This window comes from Bos grunniens, chromosome 5 (genome assembly GCF_055505025.1).
Source record: "Bos grunniens cultivar Pamir isolate PY7600 chromosome 5, Bosgru_T2T1.0, whole genome shotgun sequence".
NCBI lineage: Eukaryota > Metazoa > Chordata > Mammalia > Artiodactyla > Bovidae > Bos > Bos grunniens.
Window position 1 is genome coordinate 102,671,188 of NC_141169.1, and position 27,388 is coordinate 102,698,575.

At 37.7% G+C, this 27,388-nt stretch overlaps 1 protein-coding gene and 1 pseudogene across 1 annotated transcript; one reads left to right on the forward strand and one right to left on the reverse strand.

Annotated features, from left to right (window-relative positions):
- Positions 1 to 7,857: 7,857 nt before the first annotated feature.
- Positions 7,858 to 8,595, reverse strand: LOC147372809 (serine/arginine-rich splicing factor 3 pseudogene; annotated as a pseudogene).
- A 295-nt stretch (positions 8,596 to 8,890) lies between these two features.
- Positions 8,891 to 22,964, forward strand: CLEC6A (C-type lectin domain containing 6A). Its single transcript, XM_086402086.1, is given in 7 exon segments — positions 8,891 to 9,437; positions 10,358 to 10,450; positions 13,500 to 13,601; positions 18,628 to 18,779; positions 21,200 to 21,225; positions 21,227 to 21,307; positions 22,508 to 22,964. Coding segments are annotated over 7 exon segments (612 nt in total). The 5' UTR covers positions 8,891 to 9,424; the 3' UTR covers positions 22,653 to 22,964.
- The last annotated feature ends 4,424 nt before the right edge of the window (positions 22,965 to 27,388 follow it).

Genomic DNA, 27,388 nt, shown 5'->3' on the forward strand with positions numbered 1-27,388 from the left:
GTGTTCCCCATCCTGAGCTCTCCTCCCTCCTCCCTCCCCATACCCTCCCTCTGGGTCGTCCCAGTGCACCAGCCCCAAGCATCCAGTATCGTGCATTGAACCTGGACTGGCGACTCATTTCATACATGATATTATACATGTTTCAATGCCATTCTCCCAAATCTTCACACCCTCTCCCTCTCCCACAGAGTCCATAAGACTGTTCTATACATCAGTGTCTCTTTTGCTGTCTTGTACACAGGGTTATTGTTACCATCTTTCTAAATTCCATATATATGCGTTAGTATACTGTATTGGCGTTTTTCATTCTGGCTTACTTCACTCTGTATAATAGGCTTCAGTTTCATCCACCTCATTAGAACTGATTCAAATGTATTCTTTTTAATGGCTGAGTAATACTCCATTGTGTATATGTACCACAGCTTTCTTATCCATTCATCTGCTGATGGACATCTAGGTTGCTTCCATGTCCTGGCTATTATAAACAGTGCTGTGATGAACATTGGGGTACGCATGTCTCTTTCCCTTCTGGTTTCCTCAGTGTGTATGCCCAGCAGTGGGATTGCTGGATCATAAGGCAGTTTTATTTCCAGTTTTTTAAGGAATCTCCACACTGTTCTCCATAGTGGCTGTACTAGTTTTCATTCCCACCAACAGGGTAAGAGGGTTCCTTTTTCTCCACACCCTCTCCAGCATTTATTGCTTGTAGACTTTTGGATCGCAGCCATTCTGACTGGCGTGAAATGGTACCTCGTCGTGGTTTTGATTTGCATTTCTCTGATAATGAGTGATGTTGAGCATCTTTTCATGTGTTTGTTAGCCATCTGTATGTGTTCTTTGGAGAAATGTCTATTTAGTTCTTTGGCCCATTTTTTGATTGGGTCATTTATTTTTCTGGAGTTGAGCTGTAGGAGTTGCTTGTATATTTTTGAGATTAGTTGTTTGTCAGTTGCTTCATTTGCTATTATTTTCTCCCATTCTGAAGGCTGCCTTTTCACCTTGCTAATAGTTTCCTTTGTTGTGCAGAAGCTTTTAAGTTTGATTAAGTCCCTTTTGTTTATTTTTGCTTTTATTTCCAATATTCTGGGAGGTGGGTCATAGAGGATCCTGCTGTGATGTATGTCGGAGAGTGTTTTGCCTATGTTCTCCTCTAGGAGTTTTATAGTTTCTGGTCTTATGTTTAGATCTTTAATCCATTTTGAGTTTATTTTTGTGTATGATGTTAGGAAGTGTTCTAGTTTCATTCTTTTACAAGTGGTTGACCAAATTTCCCAGCACCGCTTGTTAAAGAGATTGTCTTTAATCCATTGTATATTCTTGCCTCCTTTGTCAAAGATAAGGTGTCCATATGTGCATGGATTTATCTCTGGGCTTTCTATTTTGTTCCATTGATCTATATTTCTGTCTTTGTGCCAGTACCATACTGTCTTGATAACTGTGGCTTTGTAGTAGAGCCTGAAGTCAGGCAGGTTGACTCCTCCAGTTGCATTCTTCTTTCTCAAGATAGCTTTGGCTATTCAAGGTTTTTTGTATTTCCATACAAATTGTGAAATTATTTGTTCTAGCTCTGTGAAGAATACCATTGGTAGCTTGATAGGAATTGCATTGAATCTATAGATTGCTTTGGGTAGTATACTCATTTTCACTATATTGATTCTTCCAATCCATGAACATGGTATATTTCTCCATCTATTAGTGTCCTCTTTGATTTCTTTCATCAGTGTTTTATAGATTTCTATATATAGGTCTTTAGTTTCTTTAGGTAGATATATTCCTAAGTATTTTATTCTTTCTGTTGCAGTGGTGAATGGAATTGTTTCCTTAATTTCTCTTTCTGTTTTCTCATTATTAGTGTATAGGAATGCAAGGGATTTCTGTGTGTTGATTTTATATCCTGCAACTTTACTATAATCATTGATTAGTTCTAGTAATTTTCTGGTGGAGTCTTTAGGGTTTTCTATGTAGAGGATCATGTCATCTGCAAATAGTGAGAGGTTTACTTCTTCTTTTCCAATTTGGATTCCTTTTATTTCTTTTTCTGCTCTGATTGCTGTGGCCAAAACTTCCAAAACTATGTTGAATAGTAATGGTGAAAGTGGGCACCCTTGTCTTGTTCCTGACTTTAGAGGGAATGCTTTCAATTTTTCACCATTGAGGATAATGTTTGCTGTGGGTTTGTCATACATAGCTTTTATTATGTTGAGGTATGTTCCTTCTATTCCTGCTTTCTGGAGAGTTTTTATCATAAATGGATGTTGAATTTTGTCAAAGGCTTTCTCTGCATCTATTGAGATAATCATATGGTTTTTATTTTTCAATTTGTTAATGTGGTGTATTACATTGATTGATTTGCGGATATTGAAGAATCCTTGCATCCCTGGGACAAAGCCCACTTGGTCATGGTGGATGATCTTTTTAATGTGTTGTTGGATTCTGATTGCTAGAATTTTGTTAAGGATTTTTGCATCTATGTTCATCAGTGATATTGGCCTGTAGTTTTTTTTTTTGTGGGATCTTTGTCAGGTTTTGGTATTAGGGTGATGGTGGCCTCATAGAATGAGTTTGGAAGTTTACCTTCCTCTGCAATTTTGTGGAAGAGTTTGAGCAGGATAGGTGTTAGCTCTTCTCTAAATTTTTGGTAGAATTCAACTGTGAAGCTGTCTGGACCTGGGCTTTTGCTTGCTGGAAGATTTTTGATTACAGTTTCAATTTCCGTGCTTGTGATGGGCCTGTTAAGATTTTCTATTTCTTCCTGGTCGAGTTTTGGAAAGTTGTACTTTTCTAAGAGTTTGTCCATTTCTTCCACGTTGTGCATTTTATTGGCATATAATTGTTGATAGTAGTCTCTTATGATCCTTTGTATTTCTGTGTTGTCTATTGTGATATCTCCATTTTCATTTCCAATTTTATTGATTTGATTTTTCTCCCTTTGTTTCTTGATGAGTCTGGCTAATGGTTGTCAATTTTATTTATCTTTTCAAAGAACCAGCTTTTGGCTTTGTTGATTTTTGCTATGGTCTCTTTTGTTTCTTTTGCATTTATTTCTGCCCTAATTTTTAAGATTTCTTTCCTTCTACTAACCCTGGTGTTCTTCATTTCTTCCTTTTCTAGTTGCTTTAGGTGTAGAGTTAGGTTATTTATTTGACTTTTTTCTTGTTTCTTGAGGTATGCCTGTATTGCTATGAACTTTCCCCTTAGGACTGCTTTTACAGTGTCCCACAGGTTTTGGGTTGTTGTGTTTTCATTTTCATTCGTTTCTATGCAAATTTTGATTTCTTTTTTGATTTCATCTGAAGCAGGCATCTTTTAGTTTCATGGCTGCAGTCACCATCTGCAGTAATTTTGAAGCCTCCCCCCCCCAAATAAAGTCTGTCACTGTTTCCATTATTTCCCCATCTATTTGCCATGAAGTGATGGGACCAGATGCTGTGATCTTAATTTTCTGAATGTTGAGCTTTAAGCCAACTTGTTTATTCTCCTCTTTCACTTTCATCAAGAGGATCTTTAGTTCCTTTTTGCTTTCTGCCCTAGGGGTGGTGTCATCTGTGTATCTGAGGTTATTCATATTTCTCCTGGCAATCTTGCTTCCAGCTTGTGCTTCATCCAGCCTGGCATTTCACATGATGTACTCTGCATATAAGTTAAATAAGCAGGGTGACAATATACAGCCTTAATGTACTCCTTTCCCAATTTGCAACCAGTCTGTTCCATGTCTGCTTCTAACCATTGCTTCTTGACCTGCATACATATTTCTCAGGTACAGGTCAGGTGATCTGGTATTCCCATCTCTTTCAGAATTTTCCACAGTTTGTTGTGATCCACACAGTCAAAGGCTTTGGCATAGTCAATAAAGCAGAAATAGGTGTTTTTCTGGAACTCTCTTACTTTTTCGATGATCCAACAGATATTAGATCCAACAGTTTATCTACTTACCTATCAAAGGACATCATGGTTGTTTCCAGTTTTTGACAACTGTGAATAAAGCTGCTGTAAACATTCACACAGACTTGGATTTGATCCCTGGGTTGGGAAGATCCTCCGGAGAAGGAAATGGCAACCCACTCCAGTGTTCTTGCCTAGGAAGTTTCATGGACAGAGGAACCTGGCGGGCTACAGTCCAAGGGGTCCCAAAAGAGTCGAGTATGGCTCAGGGACTAAACAACAATAACAAAACATTCATGTGCAGATTTTTTTTTTGTGAACATGCTTTTAGCTCATTTAGGTAAATATCTAAGAGCAGAGCACAGTTGCTGTATTTTATGTTAAGATTATGCATGGCTTTGTAAGAAACTGCCAGACTTCCAAAGAGACTATCTAATTTTGCAGACAGTAAAGAATCTGCCTGCATTACAGGCAGATTGACCTGGGTTTGATTCCTGGATCAGGAAGATCCCCTGTAGAAGGGAATGGCAACCTGCTCCAATATTCTTCCCAGAGAATTTCATGGACATAGGAGCCTGGTGGTCTACAGTCCATGGGATCTCAAAAGAGTCAGATGTGACTTAATGACTAAACAGCAACAACCAAAATGCAATTTGCAAGTTGAGTTCAGACCACTGTTATGTCAGTGAGTAGACATGACCACTATCCTGAAATGCGTGCAGGGGAGTGTTAAGGTGCATGTCTAACAAAGATGTTTATAAGAATGCTAATTGTAAGCTGCTTTGAGAACAGTGTTATAGCAATGAATAGAAGTGATCCACATTCTGTAATGCATGTAGTTATGTGGGCTTTTCCCATAATATTTCTTAGTTATTCTTTTAACGTCTGTGTGGGTCATTCATGATAACTCCTTTTATAACTTCTTTTTCACTTCTAATTTTGGTAATTTACATCTTCTCTCATTCTTTTCTTCATTAACTGGCTAGGAGATTATCAATTTTGTTGATTTTTAAAATAATTTTGTTGATATTTTTTAAAGAACAAACTTTTGGTTTCCTTATCTTTATTGTTTTGCTGTTTTCAATTTCATTAATTTCTACTCTCACTTTTATTATTTATTTTTCTTCTACTTATTTTGGATTTAATTTTCTCTGTTTTTATAGTTGTCTGGGAAACAGATGGGGAAACAGTGGAAACAGTGTCAGACTTTATTTTTCTGGGCTCCAAAATCACTACAGATGGTGATTGCAGCCATGAAATTAAAAGACGCTTACTCCTGGGAAGGAAAGTTATGACCAACCTAGATAGCATATTCAAAAGCAGAGACATTACTTTGCCAACAAAGGTTCGTCTAGTCAAGGCTATGGTTTTTCCTGTGGTCAGGTATGGATGTGAGAGTTGGATTGTGAAGAAGGCTGAGCACCGAAGAATTGATGCTTTTGAACTGTGGTGTTGGAGAAGACTCTTGAGAGTCCCTTGGACTGCAAGGAGATCCAACCAGTCCATTGTGAAGGAGATCAGCCCTGGGATTTCTTTGGAAGGACTGATGCTAAAGCTGAAACTCCAGTACTTTGGCCACCTCATGTGAAGAGTTGACTCATTGGAAAAGACTCTGATGCTGGGAGGGATTGGGGGCAGGAGGAGAAGGGGACGACAGAGGATGAGATGGCTGGATGGCATCACTGACTCGATGGACGTGAGTCTGAGTGAACTCCGGGAGTTGGTGATGGACAGGGAGGCCTGGCGTGCTGCGATTCATGGGGTCGAAAAGAGTTGGACACGACTGAGCAACTGATCTGATCTGATCTGATCTGAAGGTGGAAGCTTAAGTTACTGATTTTAGGTCTTTCGTCTTTTCTGATATAGGGCTTCAATGATATAAAACTTTCCTCTAGGCATTTCTTTTGCTGTAGCCCATAAATTTTGATACATTTCATTTCATTTAATTAAAATTTAAAAAACTGGGGGGAATTCCCTGGTGATTCAGTGGTTAGGACTCGACTCTTTCACTGCTGTAGGCCTGGTTTGATCCCTGGTGGGGGAATTAAAACCCTGCAAGCCCTGTGGCATGGCTAAAAAAAAAAATTCTTCTCTGACTCTTGTGTCTTTTAGAGGTGTGTTGTTTATTTATTTATTTATTTTTTTGGTGTAATAAAGTTTTATTAAAGTATAAAGGAGATAGAGAAAGCTTCTGACATAGGCATCAGAAGGGGGTAGAAAGAGTACCCTAGAGGTGTGTTGTTTAATCTCCAAGTATTTTGGGATTTTCCAGCTGTTCTTCTATTACTGACTTTTAGTTTAATACCACTGTGGACTGACAGCAGACATTGTATAATTCCCATTATTTTAAATTTGTTAAAGTGTATTTTATGGACCAGAATGTGGCCTATCTTGGTAGTATTCTATGTGAGTTGGGGACAAGTGTGTATTTTGGATAAAATATTCTATGAATGTCAGTCAGATCCAATGCTGATTGATAGTGCGTCTTTTAAAATTAGAGTTTTTATTTTTGCTGGATATATACCCAGGAGTGGAAATACTGGATCATATGGTTCTACTCTTAGTTTTTTAGAGAATCTCCATACTGTTTTCCATAGTGGCTATACCAATTTACATTTTCACCAACTGTGTATGGAGTTCCCTTTTCTCCACGTTTGAGGAGAATATTCTTTTTCTGGACCATGAAATGGTTTCATCCTTGGGTTTATGTTTCTTCATCTCTAAGGGGAACTGGAAACAGATGATGACATTTTATAATCACTTCTTCTCCCATTATGACTTGTTGCATCCCAAACTAATTGGTGGGGGGAGACTTCTGTGGGTTTTTAATCCTAGTCTCAATGTCTATTTTCATTATTATTGATAACTATCCTATTACTTAAAAAGTCCTGCTGAGTTGGGACTTCCCTGGTGGTCCAGTGGTTAAGACTCTGAGCTCCCAATGTAGGAGGTATGGCTTTGATTCCTGGTCCGGGAGTAAAGATCCCACATGCTGCATGGCACAGCCAGAAAAACAAACAAGCAAATCCTGCTGAATTCAATAGTCATACATCCATGGTAGTTTTGATTTTTGTTTCTTGTATTTGTGGTTGCTCAATTGAGATTGTGGAGATATATGTAATATTAACAGAAAACTCTACATTCTGGAAACTGTATGTGAGGAAGGATCCCTAAGCCCTTGAGTAATAACAAGAAATTAATAAAGCTCACCCTTGATGTTATACCACCTCAAGCTCCTTGTTACTTAATCAAGGAGATTGTAATATATTACTAAATGTTCTTCAGTCTTGGTCTTGATGTAATAAGAATTTTTTTTTTTGTAACCAAAACTTTAATCCCAAGGATTCTCACAAAACATATTACAAATGACAGCATGAAAAAAGAATCTTGCACAGTAACTCAGTTCAGCTCTACAATGTACCCTTAAACTGGCAGGACATTTGTTATCTTGAGTAGTCTCATATTTCCAAATAAAGAACGTTACAAAGAGCTATGTATTCATATATAGCAATCACAGAATGAACTTACAACCTAAAGCAAAGGTAAACTAACTTCCTTGAAACTTCTTAGATTCTACACCAACTGGACAACCTTTTGTCCAGTGTAAAGACTAGTGGGATTTTTAAACCTCTAATCTAGTTTAAGGGTGCAGCTTTAATTTTTCCAGCTGGCTTTTGAGTTCACAGCAGCTTTTAAAAACTGCTTACTACAGCTGCATACCATATCCCAGGTATGCTGAAAAAAAAATCTTCCAATTTTTGCCAGTTTTTATTTCCATAATGTTAAACATCGTCTGGGCAGGAGTTAAGAGGTTTATTATCAGCCTATGCAAGACTAAAATTTAAAGCAAATTAAATTTTGCTTAAGGGAACATTGTAAAATAACAATTCTTGATATTACATGCCTCATATGATCCATTTCAAACCATAGAGAATTACACCTTTGTGTCACTGTTCCAACAGACAAACAAATGTGAACAGCTAAAACATTTTAAAAATGTACCAAGCTTATGAAGTCTCAAACAAAACTTGAATTTTCTGTACATACTCCTGTCAAATGAAGTTATTTCCTGTACACCACTCCTCTTGCAAACTGGTCTTCTATTTCCTTTCATTTGACCTAGATCGGCTACGAGACCTAGAGAAAGATCGGGACGGCTTGTGATTTCTCTCCCGGGACAGTGATCTCTCTCTTCTCCTATCTCTAGAAAGGGACCTGCTCCGGCTGCGGGAGAAGCTTCTCCGTCTTGGAGATCTGCGTCGAGGTGGAGGACTCCTCCTCCGATAATCATCTCGAGGGCGACGACCCCAAGAAGGAGGTGGGCCACGATTACGACTTCTCTTTTCACCATTCGATAGTTCCACTCTTTCTCGGCAGCCACAGAGTGTTCTCCCATCTAGCTCTCGGACAGCATCAGCTGCGTCTCGGGGATCTTCAAATTCAACAAAAGCAAAGCCGGGTGGGTTTCTAGCAACCCACACACTTCGGAGTGGTCCATAATAGCCAAAAGCTCGTTCCAATTCAGTCTTGTTACCATTGTTTCCAAGATTACCTACATAAACTTTACAGTCCAATGGACAGGAATCACGATGCATTTCGAGATCTTGGGTTAGAAATGCGGAGGTTCAAATCCACAGAACCTAGGTTAGGTCTTCCCGGTCCACCTCCCGCCCGGCGTTCCCGGATGCTCTCGCACACCCGGCGTCCACGAAATGGCCAATAAGAATGTTTTATCACTTTTACAGATAGATTCCAGTCTCTTTCACTTTGCAATTATATTCCTAAACAATGTCCATGGTTCTTTATATGATTTATTATATTAACCCTTACTATCTAAGTCATATCTATTCAATCAGACTTTTGCTCACTTCCTAGGACACTATTAAACACATGGGTTAAGTCTTACATAAAACTCAGTGTAAAAACTGGCTTGTTGTTTAGTTGCTAAATGATGTCTGACTCTTTTGTGACCCCATGAACTATAGCCTACCAGGCTCCTCTGCCCATGGGATTTCCCAGGCAAGAATACTGGAGTGGGTTGCCATTTCCTTTTCAAGGGATCTGCCTTACCCAGGGATTATACCCAAGTCTTCTACATTGGCAGGCAGATTCTTTACCACTCGGCCACAAGGAAAGCCCCCTCAAATTGGCTAAGGACCACTGAATTAATTACATCTTACAAATAATTTTTTAAAAGATTCCTACTCTATTCTGAGTAGGAATCAGAGAGAGAGACTTCGTGTCAGAAAGTGAACAAATGAGATTCTTGTTGAAGTTCTCATGAACAGTTTAGGCTAGGTTTCTCAGTTTCTCTTTCATTTTACCCACTATTTAAAATCACTGGAATCTATAGTCCCAACCGCGACTTCTTCTTTCAAGGTCCCCTTTATATTGGATGTCTCTTAGTCACATCAGAGTGTTCAGCAGTTCATCTCTGAGCTCTGACTTCTTTGAATGAAGCCAGAGCTCTGGGTAACATCTTCAGAGAGACAGAGAAAGAGAAAGAGGCTCTTGGGCCTTCTGAACACAGGGAGCCCACAGAATGGTGCGGGAAGGTAAGTATTCCTTTTCTCCATTCAAGAAAGAAAGGTATAAGTGTGTGATGAAACGATGAGTCATCTGGAGAGAAGAGGTAGACAACAGACAAATGGATGGGAAAGAGGTTGGACCACATTGTGGAGTCATGGAAGACTGAAAGAAAGAATAATTCCTCAGAGGCCAGGCTCACTTGAAAGTATAAGAAACCACATACCACAGAGATTTATGAGAAGTAAGAGGCAGAAATGATATTTTGAGAAAGATGGGGAAGTCAACAGATGATTATAATATTAAGAAGAGAGAAGAAGGAAATGGAAATTACCTTTGACTGAGGATGAGTTTTGCCTGGATTGTTTAAGACCTGAGAGCTGCTGCTAAGTTGCTTCAGTCATGTCCGACTCTTTGTGACCCCATGGATGGTAGTCCACCAGACTCCTCTGTCCATGGAGTTTTCCAGGCAAGAATACTCAAGTGGGTTGCCATTTTTTTCTCCAGGGGATCTTCGTGACCCAAGGATTGGACCCGTGTCTCATATCTCCTGCATTGGCAGGCGGGTTCTTCACCACTAGGTCCACCTTTGAGAGCCACTACCTGGTTATTTAATCTTGAAGGCATTTCTAAGCTCTCTCTCTATTTTTAAAAAGATACTTATTTACTTACTTGATTGTGTTAGGTCTTAGTTGAGGCATGTGGGTTCAGTTGCCCCACAGCATGTGGGATCTTATCTCTGCGGCCAGGGGTGGAACCTGTGTCTCCTGCATTGCAAGGCAGATTCTTAACCACTGGATTGCCAGGGGAGTCCCCTAAGTTCTCTTCTTATTTAAGTCTTTTAATTACTCTGAGATTCTTCATCTGATGTCTTCATTGCTCTAAGCTTCTTAGGGTCTCTTGCTTCCTGGAACTCCTGGTGACTACATCTGTCTTGCTGACTTGACAGGGAATGCAGAATCCTGCTTCCGGATGAGGCTCTGGTGTATTGCAGTACTTGGCTTAGCCCTCCTCAGTGCATGTTTCATTGTGAGCTGTGTGGGTAAGTTCAGCATTGAGGGGCTATGTCCCTTGATCCCTTCCCCATCAAGTTCTATGTAGACCCTCTAGGCAGTGATCCTCAAACTTTTTGGCACCAGACACCCACTTTGTGAAAGACAATTTTCCCACAAACTAGGGGTTAAGGTGGGCAATGGTTTTAGGATGATTCAAGCACATTACACTTATTGTGAGCTTTATTTCTGTTATTATTATTACATCAGCTCCACCTCAGATCATCAGGCATTAGATCCCAGAGATTGGGGACCCCTTCCCTAGAATATGTTCTCCTTCATGAATTAATATGTTAGCTCTTACTCGGAATGTCATGCGTTTTCTTCATTTTCCTCTCCCCTGCTCCTCCCTTTTCTCTGCTTCCTCCATGTTTTGATAACTGGTTCTTCTTCCAGATTTATTTTGCCTGGTTTTACTAGCATTTACCCAATCATGACCTCACCTAGATTGTATGTTGCTTGTCACCATCCTTGAGGACGCCATCCTCGAGGACTCCATCTTCACTCCTGGGTTCACTGTGATCATGTGTCATAAAGCCCTCTAGTGAGAGGACGGCCATAACTGCCTTTATGATCATAATACTTTACATTAGGGTCTTTGGCTTTCATGTGGGAGTCTTTCCCACTAGGAAAGGAAAAAGTTTTCAAGTGGAATATTGGAACTAGAAGAGAATAAAGTATTTCTTTCCTGTTCCCTTTGCTTCCAGTTAAATAGTTCAAGTTCATTTTGTGAGAATTCTTAGAGGCCTTTTTGCTCTCTAACCCACAATTTAGTTCTCTATTCACTGACAAGGTGGTTAAAAATAGTTATTGAATAATCTGAGGGGGTGAAACTGTCTTCCTATATCAAATGGGCCATATTTGAAGCTCCTTCTGACATGTAAATCAATCTTATAGTCTTCATTAAAGCACAAAGAATTATCACCAGGATTAGAATTTGCTTTACTTTACAGGGTCAAGTGCAAGAGAGAAAGGGGTTTAATGGTAGTTATTTCAGTAATCAAGAGGAAGCAGGTATTCATAACTCCAAGACATAGGCTAAGAGAGAGGTAGTAACGTTTGATAGTACAGGGTTTCAATAACAGAAGGACGAGAAGAATATGAGTGAAGAATCAAGTCAGGATCTGAAAGAGAACAGGTCTTACTCAATGTGCACACCCTGAACATAAAAGTTTATGTTCATTTGAGACATTTAAAATGACTCTAAAGGTTTAAAGGCTCCCCTTGGTTGTTATTTATCCTCTGTGTTTAAGTGTAGCTACCAGCAGTCAGAAATTTTAAAAAATACTGGAATAAACTGAAAACTCACTTCAGGATTATTAACATTAAGGAGAGCTACCATAAGACCCTGCAACCCCACTTCTGGGTATATATCTGGAGCAAAACATGATCCAAAGGATACATGTGCCCCAATGTTCATTGCAGCATTGTTTACAGTAGCTAAGACATGGAACAACCTAGATGTCCATCAACAGGTGAATGGATAAAAAAGATGTGGTATATGTATACAATGGAATATTACTCAGCCATTAAAAAATCAAATAATGCCACTTGCAGGAAGATGGGTAGACCTAGATATTGTCATACTGAATGAAGTAAATCAGACAGAAAAGGAGAAATATCATATGACATCCCTTATATGTGGAATCTAAAAAAAAAAAAAGGATACAAATGAACTTACTTGCAAAACAGAAAAAGACTCACAGACTTAGAGAATGAACTTATAGTTGCTGGATCAGGGGGTGGGGAAAGTATGGAGGAAAGAGATAGTTAGGGGGTTATGGATGGACATGTACATACTTCTATATTTAAAATGGATAACCAACAAGGAACCTACTGTATAGAACATGGAACTCTGCTCAATGTTATTTGGCAGCCTCGATGGGAGGGGAGTTTGGGGGAGAATGGATACATGTATATGTACGGCTGAGTCCCTTTACTGTCCACACGAAACTATCACAACATTGTTAATTGGCTATACACCAATACAAAATAAAGAGTTAAAAAAATTGAAGAGAAGCAGATAGCCAGTGAATGAACAGTGTCTATTGATTATTGTGATCGTCACAGCTCTAGGTGATTAACTGGTATAGAAAACAGAATCTCAACTAATGAGAACATACTGTATAATAGCACAGGGAACCCTATTTAATGCTCAGGGGTGACTTGAATGGGAAGAAAGTCCAAAAGGGAGAGGATATATGTAGATGTATGGCTCATTCACTTTGCTGGACAGTAGAAATTAATACAATATTGTAAAGCAACCATACTCTTATAAAAACTAATGGCAAAAAAAAAAAAAAAAGAAAAGAAAAGAAAACAGAATCTCTGCCCTAGAACATAGATCTTAAATTTTAATGGGGGAAAGAGTAAAAAATAAATGTGTAGGCATAAAAACAAACATGATAATGCATACAAGCAAGCAGTAAACATTTTTTTTTTAAATTGGAGTATAAATGGCAACCTACTCCAGTATTCTTGCCTGGAGAATTCCATGGACAGAGGAGCCTGATGGGCTATAGTTCAGGGCATCTCAAAGAGTCGGACACGACTGAGTGACTAACACACAACACACAATTGCATTAGTTTCTGCTGTGCAACAGTGTGAATCAGCCATATGGATACATATATCCTCTCCCTCTTATGCCTCTCTTCCACGCCCCCATCCCACCCCTCTAGGTCATCACAGAGCACCCAGCTGAGCTCCCTGTGCTATATGGCAGCTTCTCACTAGCTATCCATTTTACACATGGTAGTGTAGATAAGTCAATGCTACTTTCTCAATTCGTCCCGCCCTCCCCTTCTCACCCTGTGTCCGCAAGTCGTTCTCTATGTGCAGGTCTCTATTCCTGCCCTGCAAATAGGTTCATCAGTACATTTCCCCTAGATTCCATATACAATCAGCATGGTCTTTATTGAGCTGGCTTAGAAAGAAGAGAGTGGTGGCAGTTGCAGGTAAGCCAGCGTGGCACAGATTTAGAGCATAAGGCTCAATAGTGAAAAAACGGAAGGATACTAATCCTTCTTCTCCTTTTACAGTGACTTATTATTTTACACATGGCAACATTGGCAAAAGGCTGTCTGAACTGCACACACACCATTCAAATCTAACCTGCTTCAGTGAAGGGACAAGGGTGACAGGTAAGGTGTTGCAATGTTTAACTAGACTTCCCTTTTTCTTAGAGAGAGGTCAGAGTTGAGTTCAAGATTGGTTTATTCTATTAAAAAAAAATAAAGTTGCTGCGGGCTTCCCTAGTTGCTCAGATGGTAAAGAATCTGGTGAAATGTGGGAGATCTGGGTTCGATCCCTGGGTTGGGAAAGATTCCCTGGAAGAGAGCATGGCAACCCACTCCAGTATTCTTGCCTGGAGAATCCCCATGGACAGAGGCTTCTGGTGGGCTACAGTCCATGGGGTTGCAAGGAGTCGGCCATGACTGAGTGATTAAGCACAGCACAGGTCACAAAGTTGCTGCATGGATATAATTAATGTATCTCTAAATTTCATTGTTCACATCAGGTTCTAGACTTGCCTTCAAAAAATGCCTCCTCCAGCCATGTTGACCTCAATATGTGCTACCAACATACCCTCATAATTTGCTGAAGCCCACCCTGGAAATTATTCCTAATTCTTGTTTCTTGTTTCTTGGTTCTTGTTTCACACTACCCTCACCCTCTACCAAATGGATAAAATATTTTTGATATCTAAGATGCCCAATTAATAATGCCCATATCAAGGCTCAGGGGAGTTCAGTGGTTAAAAAGTCCACCTGCCAAGCAGTAGATGTGGGTTTGATCCCTGATCCAGGAAGATCTCACATGCTGTGAAGCAACTAAGCTCCCGCACTACGACTACTGAGCCTGTGCTCTAGAGCTCAGGAGTGGCAACTACTGAGCCCGCACGCCACAACTACTGAACACTGGCCTGACTCACAAAAGCCCAAGAAAGGCAAAGTGCATGTTTGCAGTGGTCATTATGACTTGACTCCTTCCAAGTAATGAGACCCAAATAGACATTAGACTCCTGCTATTTCAGGAACTAAATATTTCCTCCTCTGCTTTTATGAAGAAACTCATGAAAGGTAATGAGAGGGCAGAGGTTTCTTTGTATTTATATGAGATGTTGAAAATTCCCCCATTTTTTTGGTATTTGGCAAGAATGTAGTGCATGGGTGTGTTGAGGAGTAATTTTCCTTATTCTCCCTGACCTATGGTTTTGTTGTCACATTGGAGTTTTATTTTTTGTCAAACAGCTGTAGAGTGGCCCTTCCGGGGAGGAAAACATAAGTCTATCAGGATTGTCTTCCTCCTGACTTCTGGAGACACTCCAACCATAACTACTGAAATTTTAAAGAATACTTTTCTGGAAGCCTTTGCCTTCAGAATACTCTGAATTGAACAAAACAGATGGATATTAATTAAATTAACTCTACATTCATCTGACATAAGAGACTTCAAATTCACTCTCTACATCTATCCAACTTAATGTTATGGCCACTCAGGGTGTTCAACACAACCAATTTAAGTTACAGATAAGCTTATGGAATGAAATTATGTTGTGTAATACCATATCATCAAATATAAATGCCCAGCTTTTAAACAATAACTTTTCAAATTGTTATGACAATGAAAAATGAAAGTTCAAACACAAAATTCCCATTTGATTGAAGTTAAAACCTAATTGAAATCCATATTGTATCTTTCCCGTTTTTTCCCCCACCCAGTCCTGGTGTTGAAATGTTCAGAGGCATGGGTAAAGTCAGAGTTTTTTCAGTGGACCTGTGCCAAGGCCTGTCCTCTTTTTTAAAAAGATTTATTTATTTTATTTTTCGACTGTGGTGGGTCTTGGTTGCCGCACGCGGGCTTTCTCTGGTTGCAGTGCATGGGCTCCTCACTGCGGTGGCTTCCTTTGCTGTGCAGCGCAGTCTCTTGGCGTGCAGGCTTCCGTATTAACAGTTGCAGCACACAGGCTCAGTAGTTGTGGCACATAAATTTCGAGGCTCCATGGAACGTGCAGCCTTCCTGGACCAGGGATCAGGCAGGTGTCCTTTCCATTGCAAGGCAGTCCTAACGACTGGACCACCAGGGAAGCCCGACCTGTCACATTCAAACTGTTCTGCTTGCCAAGCCCCTAAAAGGATTTCGAAAAGCAGTTATTATATCTAGAGGAGTAGAAAGGGTCTTGTGATTAAGATGGGGCACATATACGCCCATCTGGGGTAGCTGGTAAAATTCCATATCTTGACCTACGTGGCAGTTATAAGGATGTTCAACTTTCAATAATTTGTTAATGTATATATCAATTTTATACAGTTTTCTGTCTGTAATATGTTGGGCAAAATTTTTTTTTAAATAAAAAATAAATTTGTAAATGTAAACAAAACAGATTATGTTCTCACTTACATAATTTAATTCAATGTCTATATTTTTGCATCATGTTATAGAAGCAAAAAATGGTGACCCACTCCAGTATTCTTGCCTGGATAATCTCATGGACAGAGGAGCCTGGTGGGCTACAGTCCTTGGTGTTGCGGAGTCGAACACAATTTAGCGACTGAGCACACATAGAAGCAAAGGCTTCAATTTCTGGAGCATTGTTAATATTAACATTTAAAAAACCTGCTACGTCTTTTAAAAATGTATCTACCAGTGTCTTAATGGTATTACAGAGTGTTACCTCCACTCTCATCATGCGTTGAAAAAAAAGGAGTAACCAAGACTTCCCTGGTGGTCCAGTGGTTAAGACCCCATCTTCCAGTGCAGGGGGTGCAAGTCTGATTGGGAGTCAAAACACAAAACAGAAGCAAAAAACATAAAACAAGAGCAATATTGTAATAAAATCAGTAAAAACTTTTAAAAAGGTCCACATTAAGGAAAAGAATAACATATATTATTTAACGGTTAGATATTTTACATGATTCTTTTTCCCCCTTGGACTAATATTTACATCACACTTCCCCCATTTGCCAAAATATATAGATAAGTGTACATTAATATTTTTATTTTTTCCTTTGTTCAGAAGTTTATTCAACATTATTATTTCAGAATATCACATCACCAATGGCAATTGTTTGTGGTAGCAGTCTGCATATTAGTTGTCACATTCATGGTGATCCATGTATAGGCCCAAACATTTTGACTGCTTCTAGCCGTTATGCTCCAATTTTATTAATGTATTTATATTCTGTGGAACACTGAGCTTTAAGTGTAATGAAATTTCTTGTGTTCAAAACATCTCAAATGTACTTTAAATATTGATAAGTTACTACTAATAAAACAAAATCCTATTGGAAGTCCATCTCTTAGTTAGATGAATGGGACTTGAAAAATGCAATCAGACAGTATCTACTTGGTTAACATTATTACTAGAATGAGAGAGAATTCAACGTCAATTCTGTTCCTGTTTTTCACTTTAGCAACACAAACTTTAGATAAGCCTTACTTACCTAAATAAGTAGATAGATAGGCATAGAATGTGCTTTGTTAGGATGTCAGTCAATTTTTTGAAAATTTTCCAGAAATCATACAGTGTTCTAGTACCAAAAATTATTTGTGATGGTCTGCTGAGAATTTGATTAGGTTATTTTTCAATGCTGTTGGGTGTTAAGAATAATAAATGGAATAATTTACAAAGTCTTGCTATTTTTCAGTCAGTAGTCATTTACTTTCTCAATTTCTGGAAAGTACACCAAAAATGTTTAGGAAGTCTTATCAAATGACTATTAATTACATCTATTTTTTCAATACTTACAAAGCATTTTAATCAGTCCATTATTCTCAGTTAGGAAATGGAAATATATTAAAATCAATATGCCTTTTTGACAAATTCTTCTACTCATCACATTTTTCAGTATTTTTGTCAACCTTGGAACTGGAGATTTGTATTTAACATGTGAAAAATGTTTGCAATGTATAATTAATTGGCAAAACCAATCCCTACTATCAAAACAGTCAGTCAAATTAGACTTTTAAAATTAAAATAATCTGCTAAGGCACATTTTGAGAAGTCTTGTTAAAAGACAATTTTTAATAGTGATCAGAATATAGAATTAAGATAGATTTCTAAAGGGGGCCAATATTAAAATGATATTCATGTAGTCTATTTTATTCATTTTATAATATTATAAAATGAATTATAAGCCTTTAAATGTTTCCTCATTACTTAATATGTAATAATTTGACCATAATTAAAAAAAACACAAATAGAATAGAGCTACATATAACAATATGGATGAATTTTAGCATTATGGAATGAGAAATTAACCCAAGAAGACTACATATAATACCTTTAAGAAAGTTCAAAACCCAACAAAGTTATATTATTTAGATATACATATACATGTGCTAAAATTATATATATGTACATATAAAAGACATCAGTGGATATTTTTACAGTTAGTTGCAGATATTTTAATCTAAGGAGAGTGACAAACTGGTGCTTTGAAGGAGAAAGGGGAGAACTATTTGTTTATAGTCTTAAGTGCTTGATACTGTGTAAAAATTAGTACTAGGTAATATTTATGAATAATTATTACATCTTAAGCATTCTTTAAAGTGCTTTGTATATATTATGTGATTAACTCTCACCTTGAGTTTGGTATTGTTATTTCCATTTTAAGGATTAAAAAAATGGGTGCAAGGAGGTTATGGAATTTGCTCAAGGACATATATAATAAATGGTAGAGACAGAATTCTAATGATAAATAATTATAATTCCCACAATCATCCTGAGAATAATTATCATTATTAAAATGTTAAAAATTTGAGGCTCTGTGGGTTGCCCAAGATTATTAAGGAGAACTGGAATTCCAGACTAACTTATGTTGATAATTTGAAACTCTGAAAGAATTTGGTGCTTCTAACATATAAAGAATATGAAGAATAGGAAAAATATATTGATAGTGACTTTTTTTGGCAAAAAAAAAATCCAGAAAAATTATATGGGCAAACCTTAGTAAATATTGAGGGATTAATGTTGAATAATATTTATTTACAAGCAATTCTATGGCATCAAATTATATAATTAAGGGAACTGAAAGAAAATACATGAATTAAGAAACCTATCTTTGAAAAACGACTGCAGATCATCAGAATTTTATATGTATAGAACATGCCCTTTAAGCTTATTATTCTCATCTTAGACTCACCGTTTCCTTTCACACAATGCAGAAAAGATTTGGGGATGTTGCCCAGGTACCTGGAAGCCGTTTGGTTCCAGCTGCTACTTTATTTCTTCTGAAGAGAATTTCTGGGCTAAGAGTGAGCAGAACTGCATTGGGATGGGAGCTCACTTGGTGGTGATCAACACAGAAACAGAGCAGGTACTTTGGTTTTCTTTATTTTTCATTAAAATTTTTTAAAAACTGAGGATAACAAAACTTACCACCTTAACTCTTTTTAAGTGTACAGTTTAGTAGTGCTAACTATATTCACATTTGTATTTGTAATGTCTTATTGTTGGTTAGTCGCTCAGTCATGTCTCACTTTTTGCGACCCCATGGACTGCAGCATGCCAGGCTTCCCTGTCTGTCACCATCTCCTGGAGTTTGCTCAAACTCACGTCCATTGAGTCAGTGATGCCATCCAACCATCTCATCCTCTGTCATCCCCTTCTCCTCCAGCCTTCGATCTTTCCCAGCATCAGAGTCCTTTCTTAGAAGAGTCAGCTCTTTGCATCAGGTGACCAAAGTATTAGAGCTAATGTCTTATGGAAAAACCCAAATGAACTTTTTGACCAACTCAATAACAAGATTTAACAACTTTTTCATCTTGCCAAACCGAACTCTATACCCAGTGGACAGTGACAACCCATTTCCCCCTCCCTCCAGTCCCTGGAAACCACCCTTTTAATTTCCTTATTTATGAGTTTGACTATTAATACTTATAGATACCTCATACAAGTGGCATCATATAGTATTTTGTATTTTTGTGACTGCCTTATTTCACTTAGTGTAATATCTTCAAACTTTATCCATTTTGTAGCATGTGACAGGATTTTCCTCCTTTGTAAGCCTGAATAATATTCCACTCTATGTATAAAACATGTATCACTTATCCATTCACATGTTTATGGACGTTTGGGATGCTCCATCACCTGGCTCTCCTGAACAATGCTGAGATAAACACAGATGATCTTTGAAATTTTGCTTTCAATTATTCTGCATATATATTCAGAAGTGGGATTGCTGGATCATATAGTAATCCTAATTTGAATTTTTCGAGGAACCACTATACTGTTTTACACAGTGGCTACACTATTTTATAGTCCCACAAAGAGCACACAAAGGTTCCAATTTCTCCATTTTATTGACAACACATTATTTTCTTTGTCTTTATTCCAGTAGTGGCCATCCTAATGGGTGTGAAATTATATTTTATTGTGACTTGATTTCCTTTTCTTTAATGATTAGCAGTATCAAGCATATTTTCATATATTTGTTGATCATTTGCATGCCTTCTTTGGAGAAATGTGTATTCAAGTATTCTCCCTATTCTAAAAGTTGAGATATCTGTGGGGTTTTTTGTTGAGCTATAGGAGTTTTATATATTCTAGATATCAATTCCTTATCAGGTATATGATTTTCAAATATTTCCCCCCATTTCACAGGTTCCCTTTACACCCTGTTGATTATCTCCTTTGATGCTCAGAAATTTTAGAATTTGATTAAGTTAGTTTATTTTTTCTTTGTTGCCTGTGATTTTGGTGTCATAGCTAAAAAATTGGCAAATCCAGTGTCTTAGAACATTTCTGTTGTGTTTTCTTTCACAATTTTTATAGTTATGGGTCTTATATTTAGGTCTTTCTTCCATTTTGAATTCTTCTTTTTTTAATGCAGTGTAAGGTAATGGTCCAAATTCATTTTTTGCTACCCCTGCTCCATTGTAGCTTCATTTGTGTGGAATATCTTTTTCCATTTGTTCACTTTCAATCTGTGTGTGTCCTTAAGACTGAAGTGAGTCTCACTGGAGTTTGCTTTTTTTTATCCAGTTAACTACTCTATGGTCTATTGCTTCTTGTAGATAATCTCTGTAATTTTAATTATTATCTCATCTATGGGTTACCTATCTGGGCGTATGGATCTTGATTCCTCTGTATCTCTGGCCCATCTGCCAGTCACTTTGTTGTTAAGTTGTAGAAGATCTTTTGACTAGCCTGCAGGTCATTCTCATTGCCAGTTGCTCTAGAAATAGTTGTAATCCTGGTGTGCTGTGAAAGGAGGGAACTCGGGGTCTTTCTACTCTCTATCTTGGCTCCTCTTGGTCAAAACTAATAATAATTTCAGAAATTAATCGCACACTACAGTCTTAGTTAGAACTCCTTTATGTTTAACTTCTGCAAGTATTGAAATCTATTTCTTAGAGAAGTACTGCTTAGGAAAGTAGACAAACAAATTTGAATTTTGATGACCCAAATGTAATTTTACTGATAAACAATGATAAATAAGATGACAAACACACATTTGTAAAATTTATTAAACATTTAAAGCACAGAAACTGGTCTGTACATTGAAAAAGAATTGTCTCTTGGTGAAGAAGAGAATAAATTGTCTGAGATGGGAATTCATAGAACAGCACTTTCTTCCTTCTGGGATAATGTTGGTGTTTTCAGCCATCACTCTTGTTCAGTGTGCTGTCATGACACTGTTCCTCATACCTGCATTTTCTTTTCTCCAGAGCTAGAGATAACCCTTACTTGATCCAGCCTGGAAATTTCAGTCTGTGACTCTTTTTCTTCACATAGGATTTCATTATCCAGCAGCTGAATAAAACATTTTCTGGGACTCTCAGACCCACAAGGGAATGGCAACTGGCAATGGATTGATCAGACACCTTACAAGGAAAATGTCAGGTGAGTGCAGACTCAGATTAATGAACCCTAGTGCCTTGTTTACACAAAAAAATTAGATAAATTTTGTTAGCAGCAACTATCAATGCTAATACTAATGGCCATAATTATGAAAACAAGAGTCTAACAATCATTTAGTTCTAAGTGCATGCATTATCTTACCTAAATTTCATAAAAACTTTTTTTTCAGAACTCATTTTACTGATAAGAAATAGAATAAATTGCCCAAGTTCAATAAATTAGTAAGATGAGAAAGTAGTCTCAACTCTATTTGAGTCCAAAGATGGTGCTCTTAACTGTTACTTTTGCTGCTCCTAAACAATTCAGTTAAGTATTTCTCCAACTAATAAGATTTAAACGTCTGAAGCAGTATTATGTTCAAATTCTAATAGGATAATTATATAATAATACTATTTGTTTGTGACTTTAAAAAACCTTGAATTTAATTATACATTATTACACAACCTTGTGAGCTATTTGGGGAACTTATGGTGATTCCTATCTTTGTAGATGAAGAATTTAATTACTTCCTTAAAGTCAAATGAGTCAGCAGCAGTACCAGGTCTTTTAATTTAAAAAATAATGTCCTGTCCCTTCCGTCCCACCCTACCACAGATTGTATCCCAGACTCAAGCATTCGGATACTCACTTTGTGTAGCTCCATGAGAACAGAGAGATTTAGAAATATGATAAGAGTGCATAAGTGAGAGAAGTCAGGATAAGTGGTCTGTATAGGGGAAGAAGTGAAGATCAGATTTTAAAACATTAAATCTTGCCTTGTTTCATAAAAACTTATTTTCCAGGAGAATTTTAGATTAGCAAGAGTGAAAGTATGTGTCTGCACATGTGGTTTTATTTTTAAGACTTTTTTTTTTTGATGTGGACCATTTTTAAAGTCTTTATTGAATTTGTTACAATACTGCTTATGTTTTGGTTTTTTGGTCTCAAGGCATGTGGGATTTTAGCTCCCTGACCAGGGATGGAACCTGTGCCCTCTACATTGGGAGGCAAAATATTAACCACTGAACCATCAGGGAAATCACCTGCATGTGAGCTTTTTGAGGATGGCTATATAAAGAAAAGGAGTCATCATTGGGATATTCTCTCATCCTGAACCCCAATTTTTTCAACCCTAATCCTAAGTACTTTCTAACCAATCACTCAGCATTCACTGAAGTATTTTTACCCTTTGTTTCTCCTTAGATTTTGGCACCAAAATGAACCCAACTTTTCTGCAGAGGAATGTGCTTCAGTTGTTTTCTGGGATGGGAGAGGATGGGGCTGGAATGATGTTTTCTGTGATTCTAAAAGGAAATCAATATGTGAGATGAAGAAGATTTACCTATGAGTGGAACTTTATTCAGTAATATCTTTAAAATTTAGAGCCACTGTAAAATTATAATTTCCTTTTGTAACTTACGGTAATCCTTATCATATCAGGTCATGGGGATATTCCGATGCCTTTCTCTCTTCAGTTCGTCCTCTTCTATTAACCTCTTTCCCACTAATCTTAGGATGAGCTTTCCTTAATTTTTTTATTTTGTTTAGTTTGTTATTCATTCTTTTCTTTTCTTTTTTCATACTTCTTTTCAACATTCTTTGTTCCAGATATTGTACTATTTTGTCTATTAAAAGGCTTTGTTGTTGTTTAGTTGCTAAATTGTGTCTGGCTCTTTTGCGACCCCATGGACTGTAGCCTGCCAGGTTCGTTTATCCATGGGATTTCCCAGGCAAGAATACAGAGTGGGTTGCCATTTCCTTCTCCAGGGGATCTTCCAGATCTAGGATTGAACCTGTATCTTTTGCACTGGCAGGCAGATTCTTTATGAACTTGTGTTTATCAAAACACTGTATAGTGTTTTTAAATTTAAAATTTTTGAAAACTGAGCTGGGAGAAGATATTTCAATTACTTTTAATGAGCACAGTATTAATACCAAGAACCTTAAACAACTGTAATGAAATAATTAGAAAGACAAAAATTGGGAAAAATAATTGAAAATCACTTCATGGAAGAGGAAGTACATAACCTAAAAAGCTGTATTTTTAGAGATGCTCAGCTTCACTCATAACTTGAGAACTGCAAGTCAAGATCATGGTAATATAATATTTCATACCCATTTTAATGGCAAAAACTAATAAATAAGTAATACCAAGTGTTGAAGATGTAGATAAATGAGATCTCTTACACTTTACTGATTTGAATTTATATTGGTACAACCACATTGGGAAGTACATATATCTACATTTTTCATTTATAAACATCATCCAACAAATGCTGTATTAAGAGAAATCTAGGGTCTATGAAATGTGGTTATTAAAATGAAGAGTTGTTTCGTGGGGATAACTTTAATCAGTGTGTGCCTGCTGCTGCTGCTGCTGCTAAGTCACTTCAGTCGTGTCCGACTCTGTGTGACCCCATAGAAGGCAGCCCACTAGGCTCCCCCGTCCCTGGGATTCTCCAGGCAAGAACACTGGAGTGGGTCGCCATTTCCTTCTCCAAGTGTGTGCCTGCTTAGTCTCAAAGTCATGTCTGACGTGTGACTCCATGGACTGTAGCCTGCCAGGTTCCTCTGTCCAGGGGATTTTCCAGGCAAGAATACTGGATTGAGTTGCCATTGCTTTCTCTAGGGGATCTTCTGACCTAGGGATCAAACCCACTTCTCTTACATTGGCAGACAAGTTCTTTACCTCTGAGCCACCAACTTTAATCAGTATGCTTGCATTGTTTAGGCACATATATGGTAAAAGTGAAAACAAATTGAGGGTTTGATAATCAAAGCTCAATATAATGGTGACATTTGTATGGTAGGCAGGAGGCAGGATTGGCAGAAGCACATAGACATGTTATAAAGTTCTAGCTTTTATATTGGGTAATGATATTCATATAATAAACATCAAACACAACAAAAGAAAACAAGAATGTCAAGAGGCTAGTATACTAGAAATCTCAAATTATAATGAAAATTTTTTTGTGCACCCAAAGTTTAAATATGAAAAATGATTGGAGACTCAATCAATGAGAGTTGGGGATTCTTTCTTTTTTTTTTTTAGTAAATACAGTGTGATATATTTATAAATGAGAATAACAACAATAAAAACCACGAACAGTATTTCAGAAGTTGAAAACAGTGACACTAGCAGCACTCAATACACAGCATTTTACTTTTCTTCACATTTGGAACGTTTTTTTTTAATTATATAAAGGTGAGAATATAGTATATATTAATACTAGTATATAGTATATTAATATATAGTATATTAATACTGTAATTAATAGTGTATCAATTAATTAGTATTTTATTAATTAATAGTATGTCAATTAATTAGTATTTTAATTAATATAGTGTGTTAATACTTTAATAAATGACAAAAAAGATGAGACAAACCTGTGCATTTAGAGAGCTGCTTTCAGTCCTGCCAGATCCCTGCAGAGTGAATTCCCAGCACAACCTCATTCGAGTGCGAGGACACAGAGCAGTCCTTGGTTAGATGCACATGTTCATCTGGCTTGTCCAGCGTGGTCAGCATTCTGTTTCTTGCTGGTTTCCTTCTGCCATGAAAGTTCATGTCCACTTGTCTGCTTCTTAATGCAGACATGCACCTTCCTCATCCACTGGCTACTGAAGGAGGATTAGGGCCAAGCAGGTGGCTAAGTGATAAATTCAACCCATTCTTCTGGGGACAGGGGGTACTTTCCTGATGGCCCTCTTCCTTCATCATATCTGGAATTGGATGAGCTTCCATAACCTCATCTCTTTTTCACATCTTGCTGAAGTAGAGTTCTGAAAAACAAAACCACAAACTCAGCTATTCCACAGAAGAAACCTGTGATAAAAGATAATGTTCATTGGGATTGACTCTTGCTGTCCAACACTTGTCCATCTAAGATGTCCATTGCCTCTCCAGAGCAATGGTGGTGCCTGGGCCCTTTCAGCTTCTATGTCTCTCCGAGTTGGTGATTCTTGAATGTTGCTCTTGAGGTCAAGGTCATACTGCAGTAACGGTGATCCCAGGGTCTGCAGCATCCAGAGAGTTTTGCCTCCATGCCACCCTCATCACAATTTTCTCTTCTTTTTAAAGACTTTATTGAATTTGTAATAATATTGTTGTTTTATGTTTTGACTTTTTGGCCATGGGAACTTTGCATCCTGAACAGGGATCAAACCTGCACCTCCTGCATTGGAAGGCAAAACCTTTATTATCAATAGAAAGTTAGCTCCTGCTTCATTTTTACTCCCAAGTCTCACACACCATTGAATTTAATTGATGTTTACAAATTTGCATCAAGAAAATAAAGGAGAGTCTGGAAAATGTCATTCATAGCTTTCCATTCTCCATAGCAATGGTAGGTACGATGAAGGAGGTGGGAGTGGATGCTGAGGGCTGAGGGACTAGATCTAACATAGTTGGAATACAGCATTCTTTAAATACATTGTAAGGTTTGCTCTAAGCATTTCTATCTGTAAGTGAGAAGACCCACAGTTTTTATGTGTGTGTGTGCTCTGCAAGTTTGAAATCAGTTTATGTCTACTTTGTAGAATGAGTCAGAATGCTCTTCTTCTTTTCTATTTTCTGAACCATTTGATTAAATTTATCTGCATTATAGCGTCTTTGCATGTTTGGAATGCTGTAACAAAACATTGGACACTGGGTAGCTTATAAACAATAGAAAATGTATTTCTCAAAGTAATGGAGCTGGGAAGTCCAAGTCAAGGCATCAGCATGATCATGTGTTGGTGACAACCCTCATCCTGTCTCTTCTCAGGATGGAAGGGAAAGTCTAGGGGTTTCCTGGCACGAGTCCCATTCTTTTTTTTTTTTTATGAGTCCCATTCTCGATGGCCCCGTCCTCATGACCTAAGCACCCCCCAAAGGCCCCACAACCTAATAGCACCATCTTCTGGCATTAGGATTTCAACACGTAAATTTTTGAGGGACACAAACATTCAGACCGTAGCATATAGGTGTATATATACTTCTTAGAAATTTGGTTAAATTTGCCCATGAAGTTCTCAGAACTCCTGTCTATTTAAGAGGATTTCTTTGACCACATTTTCCCTTTTCTCTATGATTTTGAGGCTTAGGATTTCTAATTCTTCTTAGTCATTTCCAATAATTTTTATCTTTTATAAAACCATCTATTTTGTATTAATTTTTAATTTGTCAGTTTGTTTAACTTGCTAGCACAGCTCACAGAACTCAGGAAAGCAGTTTACTTACTAGTGTGTGCATGCGTGCTTAGACACTTAGTGGTATCCGACTCTGCGACCCCATGGACTGTAGCCCACCAGACTTCTCTGCCCATGAGATTCTCCAGACAAGAATACTGGAGTGGGTTGCCATTTCTTCCTCCGGAGGGCCTTCCTGGAATCCAACTCAAGTCTCCTGCATCTCCTGGATTGGCAGGCAGATTCTTTACCACTGAGCCACCTGGGAAGCCTCTTACTTTCTAGATTCCTAGTTTATTACAAAGGTTAAGGAGAAGAATTAGCAGCCAGATGAAGACATACATGAAATGAGGTCTGGAAGTTTCCTGAGCACAGGAACTTCTGCTGCCATGAAGTTTGGGATGATGCCTTACTGTCCTGGCACATGGAGGTATTCTTCTTCACTGACCTGGAAGCTCTCTGAACCCTGTCCTTTTGGGGTTTTCTGGGGCTTCATCATGTATCAATAGAATGACTGATTATCAGTCATTGGTGATTAATTCAACCTCCAATCCTTTCCCTTCCCTGGAGGATGGTGAGTGGGGCTGTAAGTTTCAGCACTCTAATTATATGGTTGGTCCCCTTGTTAATCAGCCTCTATCCATAGATTATATAGGGACATTCCAAAAGTTATCTCATTAGCATAAACTCAGGTGTGCTTGAAAGGTTTAAAAATTTTTTTTTTAATTTTCTTTTATAAACTTTTTATTTTGTATTGAGGTATGGCTGATTAACAGTGATGTGATAATTTCAGGTGAATTGTTAAGGGACTCGACGACACATATACATTAAAAAAATAATAAAAGACACCCATTTTACCTTTATTGCTCTGAGCTATATTAGAAACCAAGGACAAAAAACAAGTGTAACAAAAGA